A 15,437-nucleotide genomic window follows, 5' to 3' on the forward strand; every position below is an offset into this window, starting at 1 on the left:
GAAGCAGAAACAAATAACTGCTTTCAGCCTGGAAGGTTTTATTAAAAGGTCCCCAGCTTCAAAATCAATGGCTACTTTAACTCCTTAATTTATACCTGTAACCACAGAAAATTTCTATATATAGTACTTAAGTTTCAGAATATCTAAGAATTTGCTGCTTATACCACCTTCAGATTTTTAGGTACTCAAACTCCTTAGCAGCTACAGTAATGTATCCCACAAGTCTATATGACTTGACAAATAATTTTGATAAACACATAAACAACATATAGCATGCTAATAATTTTAAGATCACCTGGCTGCTTAAAATTATACATACTCTTAGGTCTAACATCACTTTAGTCCATCATTCATGTATTTCCTAAAAAGAATTAGTAAAAATATCAGGTTTTTTTCTTCCTACTGGTTCTATGCGAAAAAAAGCATATGCAGCTCGATATCAATCTTTTCTTCATTTAAAATAGCTGCCTAGCTACCCTCGCTTCAGCCATTTAGCAATCCTGTTATGAAACAGCTGCTATTAGTGAAAAAAGTCCAAACTAGCAGCATTCACAGACCACTGGGAATACAGAGCATTTTAGGGAGATGTTTCTACAACTCACAGTCAACACACTCTGATTCATTTCACTTACTTTTTTCAAGACCCTACCTTAAAGCCTCTAATCAGGATTATGCTTCTAAAGCCTCAGTGACAGAAAGTCTGGCTTTCTCTGGATTTTCCCATGGAGAACTTCCTGTTCCTCTAGACCAATCCACCCCTCCTAAAACATTTTTTTTCCATCTTTTATTATTGAACCCGATTCAAAAGGGGCCCATCTGCTCCAGCTACATCATCAGGAGAGTTCTGTGCTTTCACACAGCTGCTGAGGTTTCTGTCCCCATGCAGAAGCTGGAATTGCTCCACTCCCCCCCCCCCCCGAAATGATGTAAAGGAGCTGATGGATCCAAAAAACTTTTGCATGATCATTTCTATATTATTTCTGTAAGGTAAACTCTCCTTTTCTCACATTTTGTGGGGTCTTAATTTGTTCCCTTAATAAAATGCACCATAAAACTTGACAGTGCAGTTTTCCAATGGAAAGAAAAAAAAAAATCCTATCAAACACACTAATCTTACTATAAATTCCATGAAGCAGTTCAAAAAGCCTGGAGGGGTGATTGTTTCTATTAAATTCTACCGACTGCTGCAGCAGTTTCTTCAGGACGTTTAACATTTCCTTAGAATTTAAGTGACTTAACGTCCATTAAATCCTGTAAAGACTGAAAAGCAACTACCTGCAAGTATGCTTTAGAAGATCACATAAAACAAAAACTGAATTGAAAATTACATTTAACAATATGCATGCCATTGTTAACCTGTGCTCTGAAAATGGATTCTGACAATTTAGATGCACCAGCTTGACCTGAATGCAAGTAGACTGTATATTCCAAAATGCCTATGACCACCTGACTTCTGCTACTCATTCAAGGCTATTTTCAGGGCATAGAAATTTAAAAAAATGTATTTGCATCTCTACTTTGCCAGAGAGTCTTGTCCAGGTAAAGTTTAAAAATAAACTTAGTTTTGAGACATAGAAACCCTTGCAGGAAGTTTCCTTTGGTTATGAACATTTCTTTTTTATAAATGTGCTTAAGTAAAAGAAGATCAATTTGAATTGAGTAAAAGAATGCACAACGGTTCTGGATTGTTTTAGTTAAGATACAATGGAACTATAATAATAAGTTTAAATGGCATGACCTTCTTCCTGCATATAAACACTAGCCATGGGAATCACCTGGACTTGCTAACAGTTCCTAAATTCAATTTCTGGGCAGAAGCTGGTAAGGTGTTTACAGTGGAATTTATTGTACTATGGAATGTGGTTTTTTTCTACCCATTCACAGTTGATTTTGGGGGGCAAGTTGTGTCTCATCTCTTCATGCAGCATTAAGCAGAAGTCTTTTCTTTGCACTCAGTACTTATTTACAGTATCTGTGAAGGGCAAAAGTGAAGAATTTATTTTTATTGATAACAAATATGAAATTTTCACACAGTCACAGAAATTAATTACAACTGAACAGTAGTCATCAGTCTCCTTACCAAATGTACTGCATGCATTTTAGCTCATTTGACCTTGACAAACGTCAAAAATGAGTAATTCAGTAATCAAGAAACAAAAAAAATTGTATTAACATATTTTAACAGAACAAAAATAAAGCTTAAGTGAATATACCTCGAATTCATATTTTACCTATAATAATTCACACAAACTAATACAAATTAAATTAATGAAAAACACCTGAAGTCAAGTTTGGGACATTTGTTCAGTTGAGAATTAGGCTCATTAAATGCTGATATACTGAGCACTGTGATGGCATTGGGTGTGAAAAAGTGTTCTATAACCTCACAAGTTAAACAATAATAATAATAAGTCTTCATCAAGTTCAGGGTGTAAAAATAATTTATTTGCTTTTGCTCATAAAAAAATCAGCTACTATTCTTGATTTTTTTTAAACAGCAGCAGTCAAAAACGTGACAATTAAAAAGCATTCAATAAAAAAATAAGGCAAGCAGAGTGTAAATTTGTTCCTTAAAAATCAATGCTGTAGCACTACAGAAGCAAGGATAGCAGAAAAAAATAAAAAAGAACTTAGTAAAACATGACAATCACCAAGTTACTTCTATTCTATGTCATCACTTTAGCCAAGGAAGCATTGTTAAAGCAGTATCCAAGTAAACCTTTATTTCAAAACTATCAAGAGTAAATTAAGATTTAAAGGCATCCCTTTGAGGAGTGTGTGTGCATGGAGTGGGATGAGTGAAGTATGCCATAGTGATGGTAATTTTATATCCTATTGTTTCAAGTCTGTAAAACATCATAGACTACTGAAACCAAAATCTTGCAAGACAACAAGCCTTGACTCTACTGTTTTTGATCAGTGATACGCTGTAAGCAGAGTTTCATGTAGGAATTTTTATTGCGTATTTCTATCACTGCATCTCTGACAAGCTCAATGAACATTTGAGGCCAGAGCTTCTGCAAAGACTCATTTTTCATATTGATGTCAGCTGCTTCTTTCACTAAGTTCTCGACGTATGTCTGGCAAAATGTTTTTCTTTCCTTGATTTCCTGCATGGGAGAACCATTACACATTGTATAAGACAAAGGAAGAAAAGGTTAAATAAGAGCAAACAAAAAACAACCACAAAAATTTAATGAATTAAAGAACAGAGCGATTAGCAGGCAAAGAGGCCATTGCACACTTCCTCCTGTTGGTTTTAAGTTGCATGGCCCAAGGTATAAGTCAAGCTTTTATGAGTGCGGCCACAGAATCTTACTGTATTCATAATATTCATATTATATTCATTCATTAATTTATCTGAAATCTACTTTTAAATAGTCAGGTAAATATCTTTTAACAGCATTATGATTTTCGTTGTCTTCTGGCATAGCACTGAAAATTTACAGAAATTATTAGGCACCAGACTACTTTCCTTCTTTCTCTCCCTTCCCAGCTTTTCATGATTATAGCAGAATAGTTGGAAAGTACATGTTGGAAAGTACATGTTCATCCACCTGCCCTAACAAGAACTAAGCATATTGTCACAGGAAAATATGCCAGTATGCAGCCTTTCCACAGGTTACCTGATGGACTCTGACAACTGCATGGTTGCTAACATGTACTACATTAGATACTGAAGGAACCTGAACCTTTAAAAAATAATAAAAAATATTGCACTTTGTGCAACTACTAGCTCCGCATTTTAGTCACTCAAGCCATATTAATCCCCGTTTCTATAAAATGCCATAATAAACTTTGAACAGTAAGTTATATTAGTGCTAAATATCTAACTAGTTTGATTTATGGCACTGTTAAAAATGTTAGGTCATGCTTCAGGCCATCAAAACGGAAGTTTTCTTAAATAAGTGATAAAGCAGAGAAAATACTTTCCAGTTGTTTCATCTAAAAAATCAAATTATTAATCAGTGACTCAGGCTGTCATCTTCAGCGACAAACTTATTCAATCACATTTATTATGTTAGTTTACTGCTGATGGGCAACTGACATCAGTCTTTTTTGCCTATCTTACTCTTAGAATCATAGAATCATTTAGGTTGGAAAAGACCTTCAAGATCATCGAGTCCAACCATCAACCATGCCCACTAAACCATGTCCTGTCTTCTTTTGTGACATCCTGTAATATCTGCTGTCACATACATAACACTGTTACAAAGGACAAGGTGTAAATTTCTGCACTGGGAAGAGAAAACAATGTATATATTTAGTGGACTGTACAAACGCCAAGCTTATTTTATTAAAGCGCTTGTTCCATGGTAAAGGACAAGAGGAACGCTTCACTATCTTAACTCTATGCCATTCAAAGTTTTAAGAGCTACTATCACAGCTTTTGAAATGAAAAAGTTTTTTTAATTTCATCTCTCCACACATGCAGTCACTGTCTCTTTTTTATGCTATGGATCTGAGATAACAAAACCTCAATGCAATAACTGAATTCAAAAAGCAAGTAACGGGACAAATGTGGGAAGCAGGGTGCATACTGCTCAGAAGGAAGATTGTGGCTGAAAGAAGCATGTTCTCCCTGGGAACAATTTTCCTCTGCCCAAGCAAAAGAGTTAGCAGATCAGAAATGCAAACTAAAACAAGCGTGACTGATGCACTTGTCTGAAACAAGCCAGCTTGCAATTTTATTAAACCTAATACATTTCCTATATATTTATTTTCCTGTAGCTCATTTAAAAGCTACGAAACAGCTCTTTACTACTCCAGCCTGCGCTATCTCAAGTCTTGCCTGAAGGTGTTCTTCACCAATTCATTTTGGGATATACTTTCTGGCTTTCTAATTCCATTAGAAAATCCTAAGGTGCAATACACATTTTTCTTTGTAAAAAACTGTGCACACTTCTTATATTTTACTAATGCAGGTACCTTTCGTTATGAACGTAAGGCTTGTAGGTGAGAATATATTTCTGAGACTGTGGCACTGTTGAGGAACCACTTCACTAAAGACAGAAACTGACAATTATCCAGTATTCTGGCAAAGATCAGAGAGATGAAATGTTTCATCATATGTGTATATATGGTAAGCAGTGATATTTTAAGACCACCATTCTCAATAGCACAACTGAAGCTTGATATATAGACAAATTCTGTGAGTAGTAGCCCAAGGTTATATAATAGAGGATGAAAGTATTTTGTAACGATATACGTACCTCAAGCTTTTCCATATGAAAGTCCTTTGTCATGTAATTCAATGTTGCTCGAGTTGTGCTTTCCCCTCCACTTCTGTTATCACTACTTTCCTCACTCCCAATCCCAGATTTCTTTCCCTTTCCCTCCAGCAGATAATGGAATTGCTTCCTCCTGTGAAAAGATGATAGAGATTTACAGTTTTAATTATTGGAAACTTTTTAAAAGTGCAGATGTTTCTAGTGATTGTGAATTTTTTTTTCTTTTCTCCCTTTGAACAGATACTATATGAACTTTCAAGTTTATTGCATCCTCAAGTTACTCAAAATACATACGACCCTCTGTTAATTTGCTTCTATACAACTGACTTTTTGACATGTATCACATAGCATCTCCTAAATAGGAAGTCTTGCAGCTTAAACTTATTAAGTATATATCACAGAAGACTAAAAATATTTTAAGCACCTTTTTTCTTATAGCACCAACTCTTAAATCTGTTGACTGTTACAGTCACCCACTAAAAATAGACAGTCTTCATTGTGAAAGTCCATAAATCTTCACCAATACCAGTACAATTGGAGAATTAAACAAGCAGTACATTTGTGTGGATGTGCCTTTTAATCTTAGTCAGCAGACTTCATACTTCTGTGAAAATCTCTGGCTACATGAATCAGGAGATGCTAATATTTCTGCAATAAGCAGAGAACTTACCTTCTATAAGATGTTTTTTGTGAAATTTTTATCTTTTCACCTAGAAAGAATTTACCATGACAGTGTGCAACAGAATTAAACAATACTTTCTGGACAAATTCCAGTTCCGTTCATTCTATTTTACCTAGATTCTCCAATTAATGAAAGCATGCGATAATGTGGCAGCTCAGAAGATGCTACATATGCCAGAATGCCAAAAAGCCTTTCTGCCATTACAATATCGTTTCCAGTAACCTGTGAAGGAAGGGGGAAAATGGGAAGAAAAAAGAAAAAAGAAAAGTTAAGTTTCAAAACCAGCACATTGATATTTCATTATATATGTACATCGAGAATTAACTGAAATTTGTTATACAGAACACTGCATACAGATCTGTTCCAGGCATATCTTCAAAATGTAGATTTGCTTTTACTGGCACCTTAAGTGTACTTTAAAAGAAACCAAATGAGGTACTGGTGCTTGTTTTATTTCCTGTAATTCTGGAAACTTTAATGTATACGCATGCTACCCCTGTGCTTCACGATAGTCTTCATGAAAAGAATTTTATAACAAATTCTTACATAGAGTATCTGAAGACCAGACATGTTAATTCTGCTCCATACTGCATGCACTTACAGAAGGTCTACTGGAAAATTTTTGATCAAGTTATGCTGGAGAAATGAAAAGATTCTGGGCACCCACATGTGAAAAGAGAAGTTATGGTCTCTCTTGTTTTGGCAGCATCATAGAGAAGGCTTAATAGAAACAGAGGCTTTAGAGAGGAAAATAAAGGGGGAAGAAAAAAAAAAGAAAGACTATTTTCTCTGCATTTTTCAACCCCCCAAAATAAGTGTTCCTCCATTATACTTCTCTAAATATCATCCATACGGTTGTGTCAACACTAAGTTACAGATGTCTATTTAATTTTCAATAGTTGAAAAGTTTTCAAGATTAATTTTACACATTTCTATTTTGTATAAAGAAGGTGGAAGGGGTTTATTTTTTGGTGGTGATTGTTGTTTTTTGTTTGTCTTGGCTCGTAACCTCTGGAGACCATGGCCTGTGTTTCTCCTGCCCTGATGGCCAGACTATGAACTGACTTCAACTGCCAGAAGTTTGTTGGCACAGTTTCCAGACTCCTGGCTTTCCAGTGAGTGCAGAAGAAATCTTTATGATCATCTAAATCTGACCTGGATAACACAGGACAATGAAACTCACTCAGTGACTACTTAACTTCTAGATCAAATTTAATTTCCGTTCATCTTATAACATATTGTTGGAAAGCAACCCATTATTAAATAAACTTCAATACTCACAATAGTTACTAAGTATTTCCAGACAATTTTTGTGTTCTGTATTATTCAAATGTGTGATTAAAATGGAATTTTGATCCAAATTAACATAATTTTACTATATTGTTTAATGTTTATAGACTATACAATCTACCCTTGCCTAAATTACACTGCAACAGCATAATGCAGGGAGAAATTCACCAGCGAAAACATAGATCAGGAAATTAGAAATGTAAAGTCAATTCCATTTTCAGTGTTTAGATTTGCTCATTTTCACTTAAATAAGTTTTATTTAGTAGCCTAAGAGTAGATGACCTCGCTAAACAATCTGTTAACAGAAGCAAGGTCTAAAACAAAGAGCGCAGAAGGCAGCTAGGGAAACAAAGACCACTGCAGGCAGAAGTGTCTGCTGGAAAAATAAGTGATTTTAATTTATTTATTTATGTTAAGAGAAGCATAAGGACCAGGTCAACAGAGCCAGCAATGCTGAATACACTCTCTAGTTCACAGAAACTCGTGTTCTCTATCTTACTCCAGCACCTTGTTTGCTCCATTAATCACAAAAACATTATAACTGTAATCTCACATAAATTTAAGTCTATTATGCCTGCTACTTGGCAAGTACAGAAAACAGGCACCAATTCAGTAAATATGATGCATCTGTTATATTGTATGCCATACCACTTGGTATAAAGCATTTTGTAGAGTTTAGTAACTTCAGACCTTGACAACTCTTAATCTGAGATCAGTATCACTGGGAAAAACTTCAAGTAGTGTATCTCAATGAAAAGAATTTGCTTCTTCACAGTTAGTAAATGTAGCCGTTTGACAAGGGAACAAAATCATTGTTAGGGGGAGACTAAGACTCAGCTTCTAGCCTGGAACACAAGTGGAATGGAAGAGAGAGGCTGGGGAGAAAATTTAAAAAAAAAAACAACAAAAAACAACAAGTATAAGGAAGCTTTTAAGTTTAAAAGTGTTAGAGTTATGCAATTTATTTAGTTAATTCAGTTAGTATATATTGCTTTTACTCCCCAATTATGTGTACCTTAGAGCTGGCAACAGAGTAGTCTTCACAAACATTGCACACAAATGGTAATCAGAATAGCAGAATATGCACATTTCCCTTTCCATCATCTGAAACTATTATTTAGGGCTGATCTAAAGTCTGAGAGCACACTTCAGGGGTTTGTATTCTTCACATTGAAACAGGATTTTCTTTTATGGATTTTAAAAGAAAAGGTAATATGCATCTGCAAAGCTGGATACCATGACTTCTGCTGCAGACTAATGAAAAACAGCAATCAGAGTTCATCTCTTTCTTCTGCTTGGCTGTGACACTTTTCAAATGATTAATGACACTAGGAAAAAATTTCTGTGTGCACATCTTCATATAGTGTGGTCTGGCTGAAAAAGTTTGTTGAGGACAAAAATGTTCTTCAGTCATATGTATGTAAGATTTGATATATGTCATACATAAAAAGCATGCTGTGCTACATGTAAATCCATTTACTAAACCCATCCCCAAGCACTATTAAATTCAAAGTTTCCCTTCAAAGACTGAATTTGCTGACTTTGAGATAGTAGCAAAAAGTCTGCTTAAATAGTTGTGGTTTTTTTGTAAATCAACTTTGATGGGCATTTTTTGTAAATTCAAGGTTATTTTAAAGTTCTTGTGGGATTACTACCACTTTTTTTTTTTTTTTTTTCTTTTCAAGATACTGTGCTGTTGGAGAGTGTCATGTTTGCCTTCATCTTTTCTCATCCTTTCCCTGATAGTTAATTCAGGTAAGCTCTTTAACCCACTCCTGCTCTTCCATGCAACTAATGCATGTTTTACAGAACTAAACCCAAGTAAACCACAACATTCATGCTATGGCTGTATCAGATAACAAGTAACTAATCCAAAACATATGACGATGATGAGCAAATTAAAATACCAGATCTACACACTAAAGCTATGTATTATTTTTGCTCTAATTAACTTCCACAACACCACTTAAACTTATTTAGCATTTAAATTGAATACACATTAAAACACTGTTGCATCATAACTATTCTCGCTCCCTTTATGATCAAAGCCCAAGTGTAAAATAAACATTTTATATGCTTGAATAAATTTACTTTCAACTGATGTAAAGGGGAATACAAAGTACAAAGAATAGCAATATTAGTGTCTTAACTTTCTATTTATTTAAACATAAAATACATACCCAACAAAAAAACCACACTAACAATCTTGTACATAGCAAGCAGGAGAAAAAAAAAAAAAAGTCTATTTGACAGACTTTTTCCTGTGATAGGCTTAAAGAAGAAAATATGATTTTAGCTATATTGTGTAACACTGGAAAAAATAAATAATCACATACTGTAAACTACTAAGTAGTCTGTCAAATGCACATTTTTGCACAAGTATTCAGTGTCAGCACTGTGATCATTTTGAACATAATGAAGTGCTTCTTAAAATCAAATAAAATTGTGCAGTTTAAAAAAAATTTTTTTTAGTTGTTTTTGGGGTTTTTTTTGTTGTGTGTTTTGTGTTTTTTGTTTTTTTTTTTTTTTAGAAACACATGCAGAAATAATAAAAAAAATTCCCTTCAGGTAAATCCCAACCACTCAGGTATAGATATGGACTGTCATTTGCAATCGCAAACATCTGAGACAATACAACATTTTTATGGCAACTAAGAATCTTATCACCTTTGTTAATTATAACACAGTACAGCTAGACTTAACAAATGCACAACACAAAAAATACATGGTGAAGTCGTCTTAAAATTCCCAGCCCCCAATACTGAAAGGACACTAACAGGGTTCTGCTTGTTTTATTCGCAGTTCATCCGCTTTTTTAAAAATAATGCTAATTTATCTTGTAAGACCAACAGTAGGAAGGAAGCAACACTATCCTACCTTTACTCCATTTATCTTCTGCAGATTAAAATGGTTCAGTCTAAACAGAACATAGTATTTCCACAAAGAAAAGTTGACAACTGGATTTCCCTGAGGATCAACTGTCAACTGTTCAATGCGATGCATCTGGGCTAATGCATTGAATTGCTGCAGCGTCACAAGATTTGTCTCCTTAAACTTCAGGTGCTTAAAAAAAAAGTCAAACCACAATAAATTAAATAAGGAAACAATAAAGAGTGAACACAATGATTGCTGTTCTGCGCCACTGAAACACTTCTCAAACTCAAACAGTCTTTAGGTTGGATGAAGCAACTGAGCTCACTTCATTTGAGGTCTTCGTGGCAAAACATACAAATTGGTGTATTACATATATTTAGAAATGTCAACATTACAAGCCCCTAAGTAATTTATAAACCCTTTAGTAACAGCACTAATATTTTCAATGTTTCAAAAAGCAGTGATACTACTTGAACAATGTTTAATTCTGCAAGTAAAGCAACTGCAACATCCACACATAAAAATAAGTACCATATATGTTTTTAAATATTCTGCTTTTTTTGTCCACGGCAGGCTGGCATTAAGTCATATGCTGCTCTTTCCTTGAACCATGCCCTACACTAGCGCTCCTATGAGCATGATATATTTGGCCACATGGTAGCATTACTGAGGTAAGGGGAAGGAGGAAAAATTGATGGTGAAGATAAAAATTTAGTTGAGATTCTGCTACCCCCCCCCCCAAGAATTTCTCCCCCAACAAAAAACCAATTGCTTCATTGAGATAGATAAATTTGTCTTAAGTTCCCCATGAACTCAATTAAACCATTAATTTCTGTTATACTCAAAACCTTAATAAGAATCAGGAAGCTCAAGAGGCATATCATCCGAGTAGCAAGTTGCTTTATATAAGTTATCACTATTTTACTATTTGCTTCAAAACAACTGATTTAAATGTCCAAGAAAAAAAACAGAAAAAAAAGTAGTACTAAAGGGACATCTCACTTATGTTGTTTTGCTTCATCAAGAACTGAGGAATTCCAAGAGCTGTACTGATTTAGCTAGCTATTCCCTTTGAATTTTACCTCTCTCTTTTTATCCTATCAGCTATTTGATCTTTGAACTCACAACACAAATGAAGGTCTCCTGATACCATGAATCCATAACAGTATTACAGAAGAGCAATACTGTATTTACACATCAGTTTCCCAACTTAAAAGTAATCAGCTAGGTCAAAGGAATTAAGAGAAATAATAACCAGTCTGAAAAGAAAACACCATCCTGTGTGAGAATGTAAATTTAAGTCTTGATTTTTAGGAAGTTTCAAGTTAAAGTTGGCATTATAGGGTAACACCAAGCAAATATGTAATTCACAAACCTATCTATTTATATGAAAGCACTCAAGGGTAACTATACCAAATTAAGGTTCTATTAGAGAATACATATTCCATAGCTGTTCACACAGCTGAAATCTGAGGCATTCTTACCACAGAATTAGGAAATTTTATCTTCAGTTTTGTTAATGCTTGAACAATTTCATCAAATTCTATGAACATAAAGGAGACTGTGACAATAATTCCAGCTGTTTGAACACTCCAGTTTCGATCCAGGCACTCCAGCGCTCCAGCACCATACAAGCAAAGAGTGTCTCCTTCCACTTCCACTAAATGAGACTCAAGAACAGACAAGCCTTGTACTGCACTGCTCAATATTGTATCAAGAGACCTGTGGAGGAAATAAAAATGTAGTGATATAAATGAGATTATTTTCAGGTAGTAACATCATTCTATTGAATGATAGTCCTTTCATTTATCAAAACACAACTGTCAAATATGATTGCATTTCTCAGCATTCATTCATTTGCAGTAACTAATCTGGATCAAAAACATTAAGGGCTGGAAAATTCTCTTTCCATCAAGTAACATTGCAAATGTTCTACTTCTTTGGCAGAAAGGCTCTGGGTGTATTTGAGTTGGATAGGGGCAGGGGGAAAATATTAAATAAATAAAGAAATCATTCATTTAATAATCTGCTTAAAAATTTTAACTCAGAATGGTAATATATTTCGTGTTGCTTTAGATATGTAAAAACAATTTCAAACAGTCTATTATTAAAGCAAAGTCACCTTCACATTCTGTTTTCTACATGAAATGTAAAAGTTTTGACACGAGTCATCACTTTAAGAACAGACAGTTGTTAAAACCAATCCAGGATAATGCTATTCACAGTACTGAACAGTTATTTTTGTTCTTGAACAAGAGTACTACTCTTTCCTCAAACCCATATGTCCCATTATCAGATCAGGATATCAGGATTCATTATACTGCTTAGAGATGAGAATAATCTTAAGGATTAAACAAGGATAATAAGCCATAACTAATAGGGATGAATAAGCGTTTCTTTAAAATAATGGGATCTTTCCAAGTCACAAGAGCGATTTTAAAATTAAGCAATAAATCCAGGTATTCTCAACTCTCATCTCTCTGCATCTTACTTCCAACATGATACACTCAGCTGACTGGACCTGAAGTGCATAGAGAATTCAAGATGAGCACAAATCACAGGTTTAGAAAGTTGTGTAATGATTGTTACTATTTTATTCTTTACTACCTTCCTAGTATTTTTAATCTATTTTGCTTTTTTGACTACTAGTGATCACTTGACTGATGTTTTCTTGACAAAAATCAACCAACTCTAAACTTTCACTCTTGGCTGGAAATGTTGAGAGTTCATCGCTTCATATGTGAAGCTGTACTTACTAATTATGCTGAATTTCACCTGCCATTTTATTGCTTAGTCACTCATCTTGAAAATATCTTCTGAAATTCTTCACCATTATACAACACAGTAGTAGATCAATGTCAATTTTAACTTAGAGGGGATTAAAGAACAATAAGGCTTCAAGGCAAAAAAAGGCAGTGTTATCTACAGCTTCTTAATTCGAAAGCACATGGCCACATCTTCATTAATCCATTTAAACCAATATAAATTCGTGATAAAGATCACTATCACACTTTCATTTCTCTAACCAGTCATAAAAAAGAAAAATTCCAACTCTATGTCTCCAGTTCAGAAAACTAAATGCACTGTAATTTGCATAAGAGAGCTATAATATATGCAAATAAAGCATGTGGTTTATTTTGTTAACATCTCAGGGAGGTTGAAATTTGATATTTCATTAAACTAACCACTTTGATTGCTACAACATATTCTACAAATCTTAAACTACATAAACTTTCACAAGAACATGGAAACAGATTTTATGCATTATATTTTACTACTGTAGATTTGACAAAAGAATCTTAACATTTGTGGTCAGGAAACTACAAGGAATAAACCAACTTTACTCACTGTATCCAGCATAAGCAGAGATAGAATTACACCAAGATCTTTCCTACAACTCCATGGAAAAAGTCTTAATGTTACTTAAAAGCATGATTTCTCAAGCAATGAGAATCTGTTCATTTACAGGATGATGCTCAAGCTACCATAGTTACATTGACTTGGTCACAGGGGATGATTACTAACACTGAATTAAATTGTGAAGAAACCACAAAGGCAAGAAAGCAGTGACTAAACATATGTTCAGGGGAAAGCTTTGGAAGCTCAAGAAGAGAAAGGATTATAGCAATTTAAAAATGCAAAGAAAAAAATGTTTCAAAAGATGCAGCACTCTACTGCATATAAAAACCAGGTCTAGCCAATACTAGACTGAAACTCCAATGGGTTCTGTTTGTGAAAGGCAAAGACTTCTTGCCTGTACCTGGTATTTCCAGTGTTGATCAGGCACAGCAAGAAGCTGTACTTGCTACTGAATTCATGCAGCCTATTTTTTTCAGGCTTTTGCCTGAGGTAGCCAGGTTGAAAGTGTGCTAGTCTGGTTTTAGCCAATCTAAGGCACACATTGCTCATTAAATTCTGCATTTGGTTTTTAAATTATATAGAATGCCAGATGGCCACCTTTTAGATGTAAAAAAGCAAGCCACAAAGTGCACCACAAAAATAATATAGTTATATTTTAAACCAACAATGCAAAAATTATCTTTGTTTTATTCCTAAGATAATTTTTCCTAAGTCAAAGAACTGCTATTGTTAAAATAGCATGGGTATGAAAGGTGTCCAATAAGAGATGATGCTGTTCAAACTAAGAACATGAATTCAACACTCAGTTTATGAAAGGTCTTGATACACAAAGAGGTTACAAACATTTGTAATGCTCATACATCCTCATTTTGTTCATTTCAACTGAAGGCAACAATCTAAGCTGTCAAGGAAATGAACAGCCTTAAGAAGGCTCAAGAATTCATATTTAACATTTCTTGCAGACATGAAGACCTCCCTTATTTAGCAAAATCACATAATAATTTAGCTTGCACAGACAATGAGTTGCTGTTATATTACTATTTAATATATATTACTTATTACTAATGGCCAACAGGTTTAATCATAAAGTAAAACATCTTTTCAGGATTAATTTGGATATATTACTTTTGATAATGAAATACAGTGAGATGTCAGAAGTGAGAAGTAGTAGCCTGGAATATAAGACATGAACAAGAAGTATTTCCCAACAAAATACCTGCTTTCTTCAGGAAATACATATGCAGCACTGCCATTGATCTGACAGGGCTCGTTATCTTTATCTTGGTTTAAAGAAGCCACAAGAGCTATTCGATTCTGCTGTATCTCCCACTGACGAGCAATATTACAAATCGTTAACCGTTTCTTTTCCTGAAACAAGATATAAAAGTCATAATAAGTTATGACAGTGCAGTATCAACACACTTGTTTGTTCTGAAAGAAATGTGCTGTTTAATCAAAACATTTTAAATGTTTTAAATTGAAGAAGTGATAGTACTGGTTGGTGGTTATGCATTAAAATCAGTGCATCATTCTAGTGCTATTTTGCATAACTGCCAGCAAACGAATGATTACACAAAATTTGCAGTAATAGAAACAAGAAAAGTAACATAATACATCCACAACTTGTGAAAGAATAAAGTTAAATTATTTAGTTTAGATAACCACAGAAGTCTCATTTTGACAGTCTGGAGCTGCTTGTAATACTTCTCCCACAAAACAGGATAGACTGCTTGGACTTTCCTCCTAGAGTGACCCTAGCACTTAAGCTAAAACAGTTACACAACTGCTGTTAAGTCTTAGTAGTAATTGCAACATACTCTGTGGGGAGGAAAAAAGTTATCTTCTGAAAAATGTAAAAAGTCCATTTTATAAAAACAGAAAATGAAATTACCTTTGTGATAGACACAAGGACTACAATAGATCTAAGTTCAAATATTTTGTAATAGTTTTTTTTAAGTAGTTTTTATATTCTAGACAGGTCTTATCAATGAACCACTATT

The 15,437-nt window shown here is 34.2% G+C and overlaps 1 protein-coding gene across 3 annotated transcripts in view; it reads right to left on the bottom strand.

The window, feature by feature from the left end:
- Nucleotides 1–1,973: 1,973 nt before the first annotated feature.
- LRRC49 (leucine rich repeat containing 49) overlaps nt 1,974–15,437 on the bottom strand; it is a 52,624-nt gene continuing 39,160 nt past the window's right edge. For all 3 annotated transcript variants that reach the window (XM_052807197.1, XM_052807195.1, XM_052807196.1), the window contains 6 exons: nt 14,654–14,805; nt 11,562–11,799; nt 10,081–10,266; nt 6,026–6,135; nt 5,214–5,364; nt 1,974–3,110 (listed from right to left, as the gene is read on the bottom strand). In XM_052807197.1, coding sequence (XP_052663157.1) covers nt 2,904–3,110; nt 5,214–5,364; nt 6,026–6,135; nt 10,081–10,266; nt 11,562–11,799; nt 14,654–14,805 — 1,044 coding nt within the window. In that variant the 3' untranslated portion in view covers nt 1,974–2,903. The remainder of the gene's footprint in view (nt 3,111–5,213; nt 5,365–6,025; nt 6,136–10,080; nt 10,267–11,561; nt 11,800–14,653; nt 14,806–15,437) is intronic.

The sequence above is a fragment of the Harpia harpyja genome, chromosome 14, assembly GCF_026419915.1.
Source record: "Harpia harpyja isolate bHarHar1 chromosome 14, bHarHar1 primary haplotype, whole genome shotgun sequence".
Lineage (NCBI taxonomy): Eukaryota > Metazoa > Chordata > Aves > Accipitriformes > Accipitridae > Harpia > Harpia harpyja.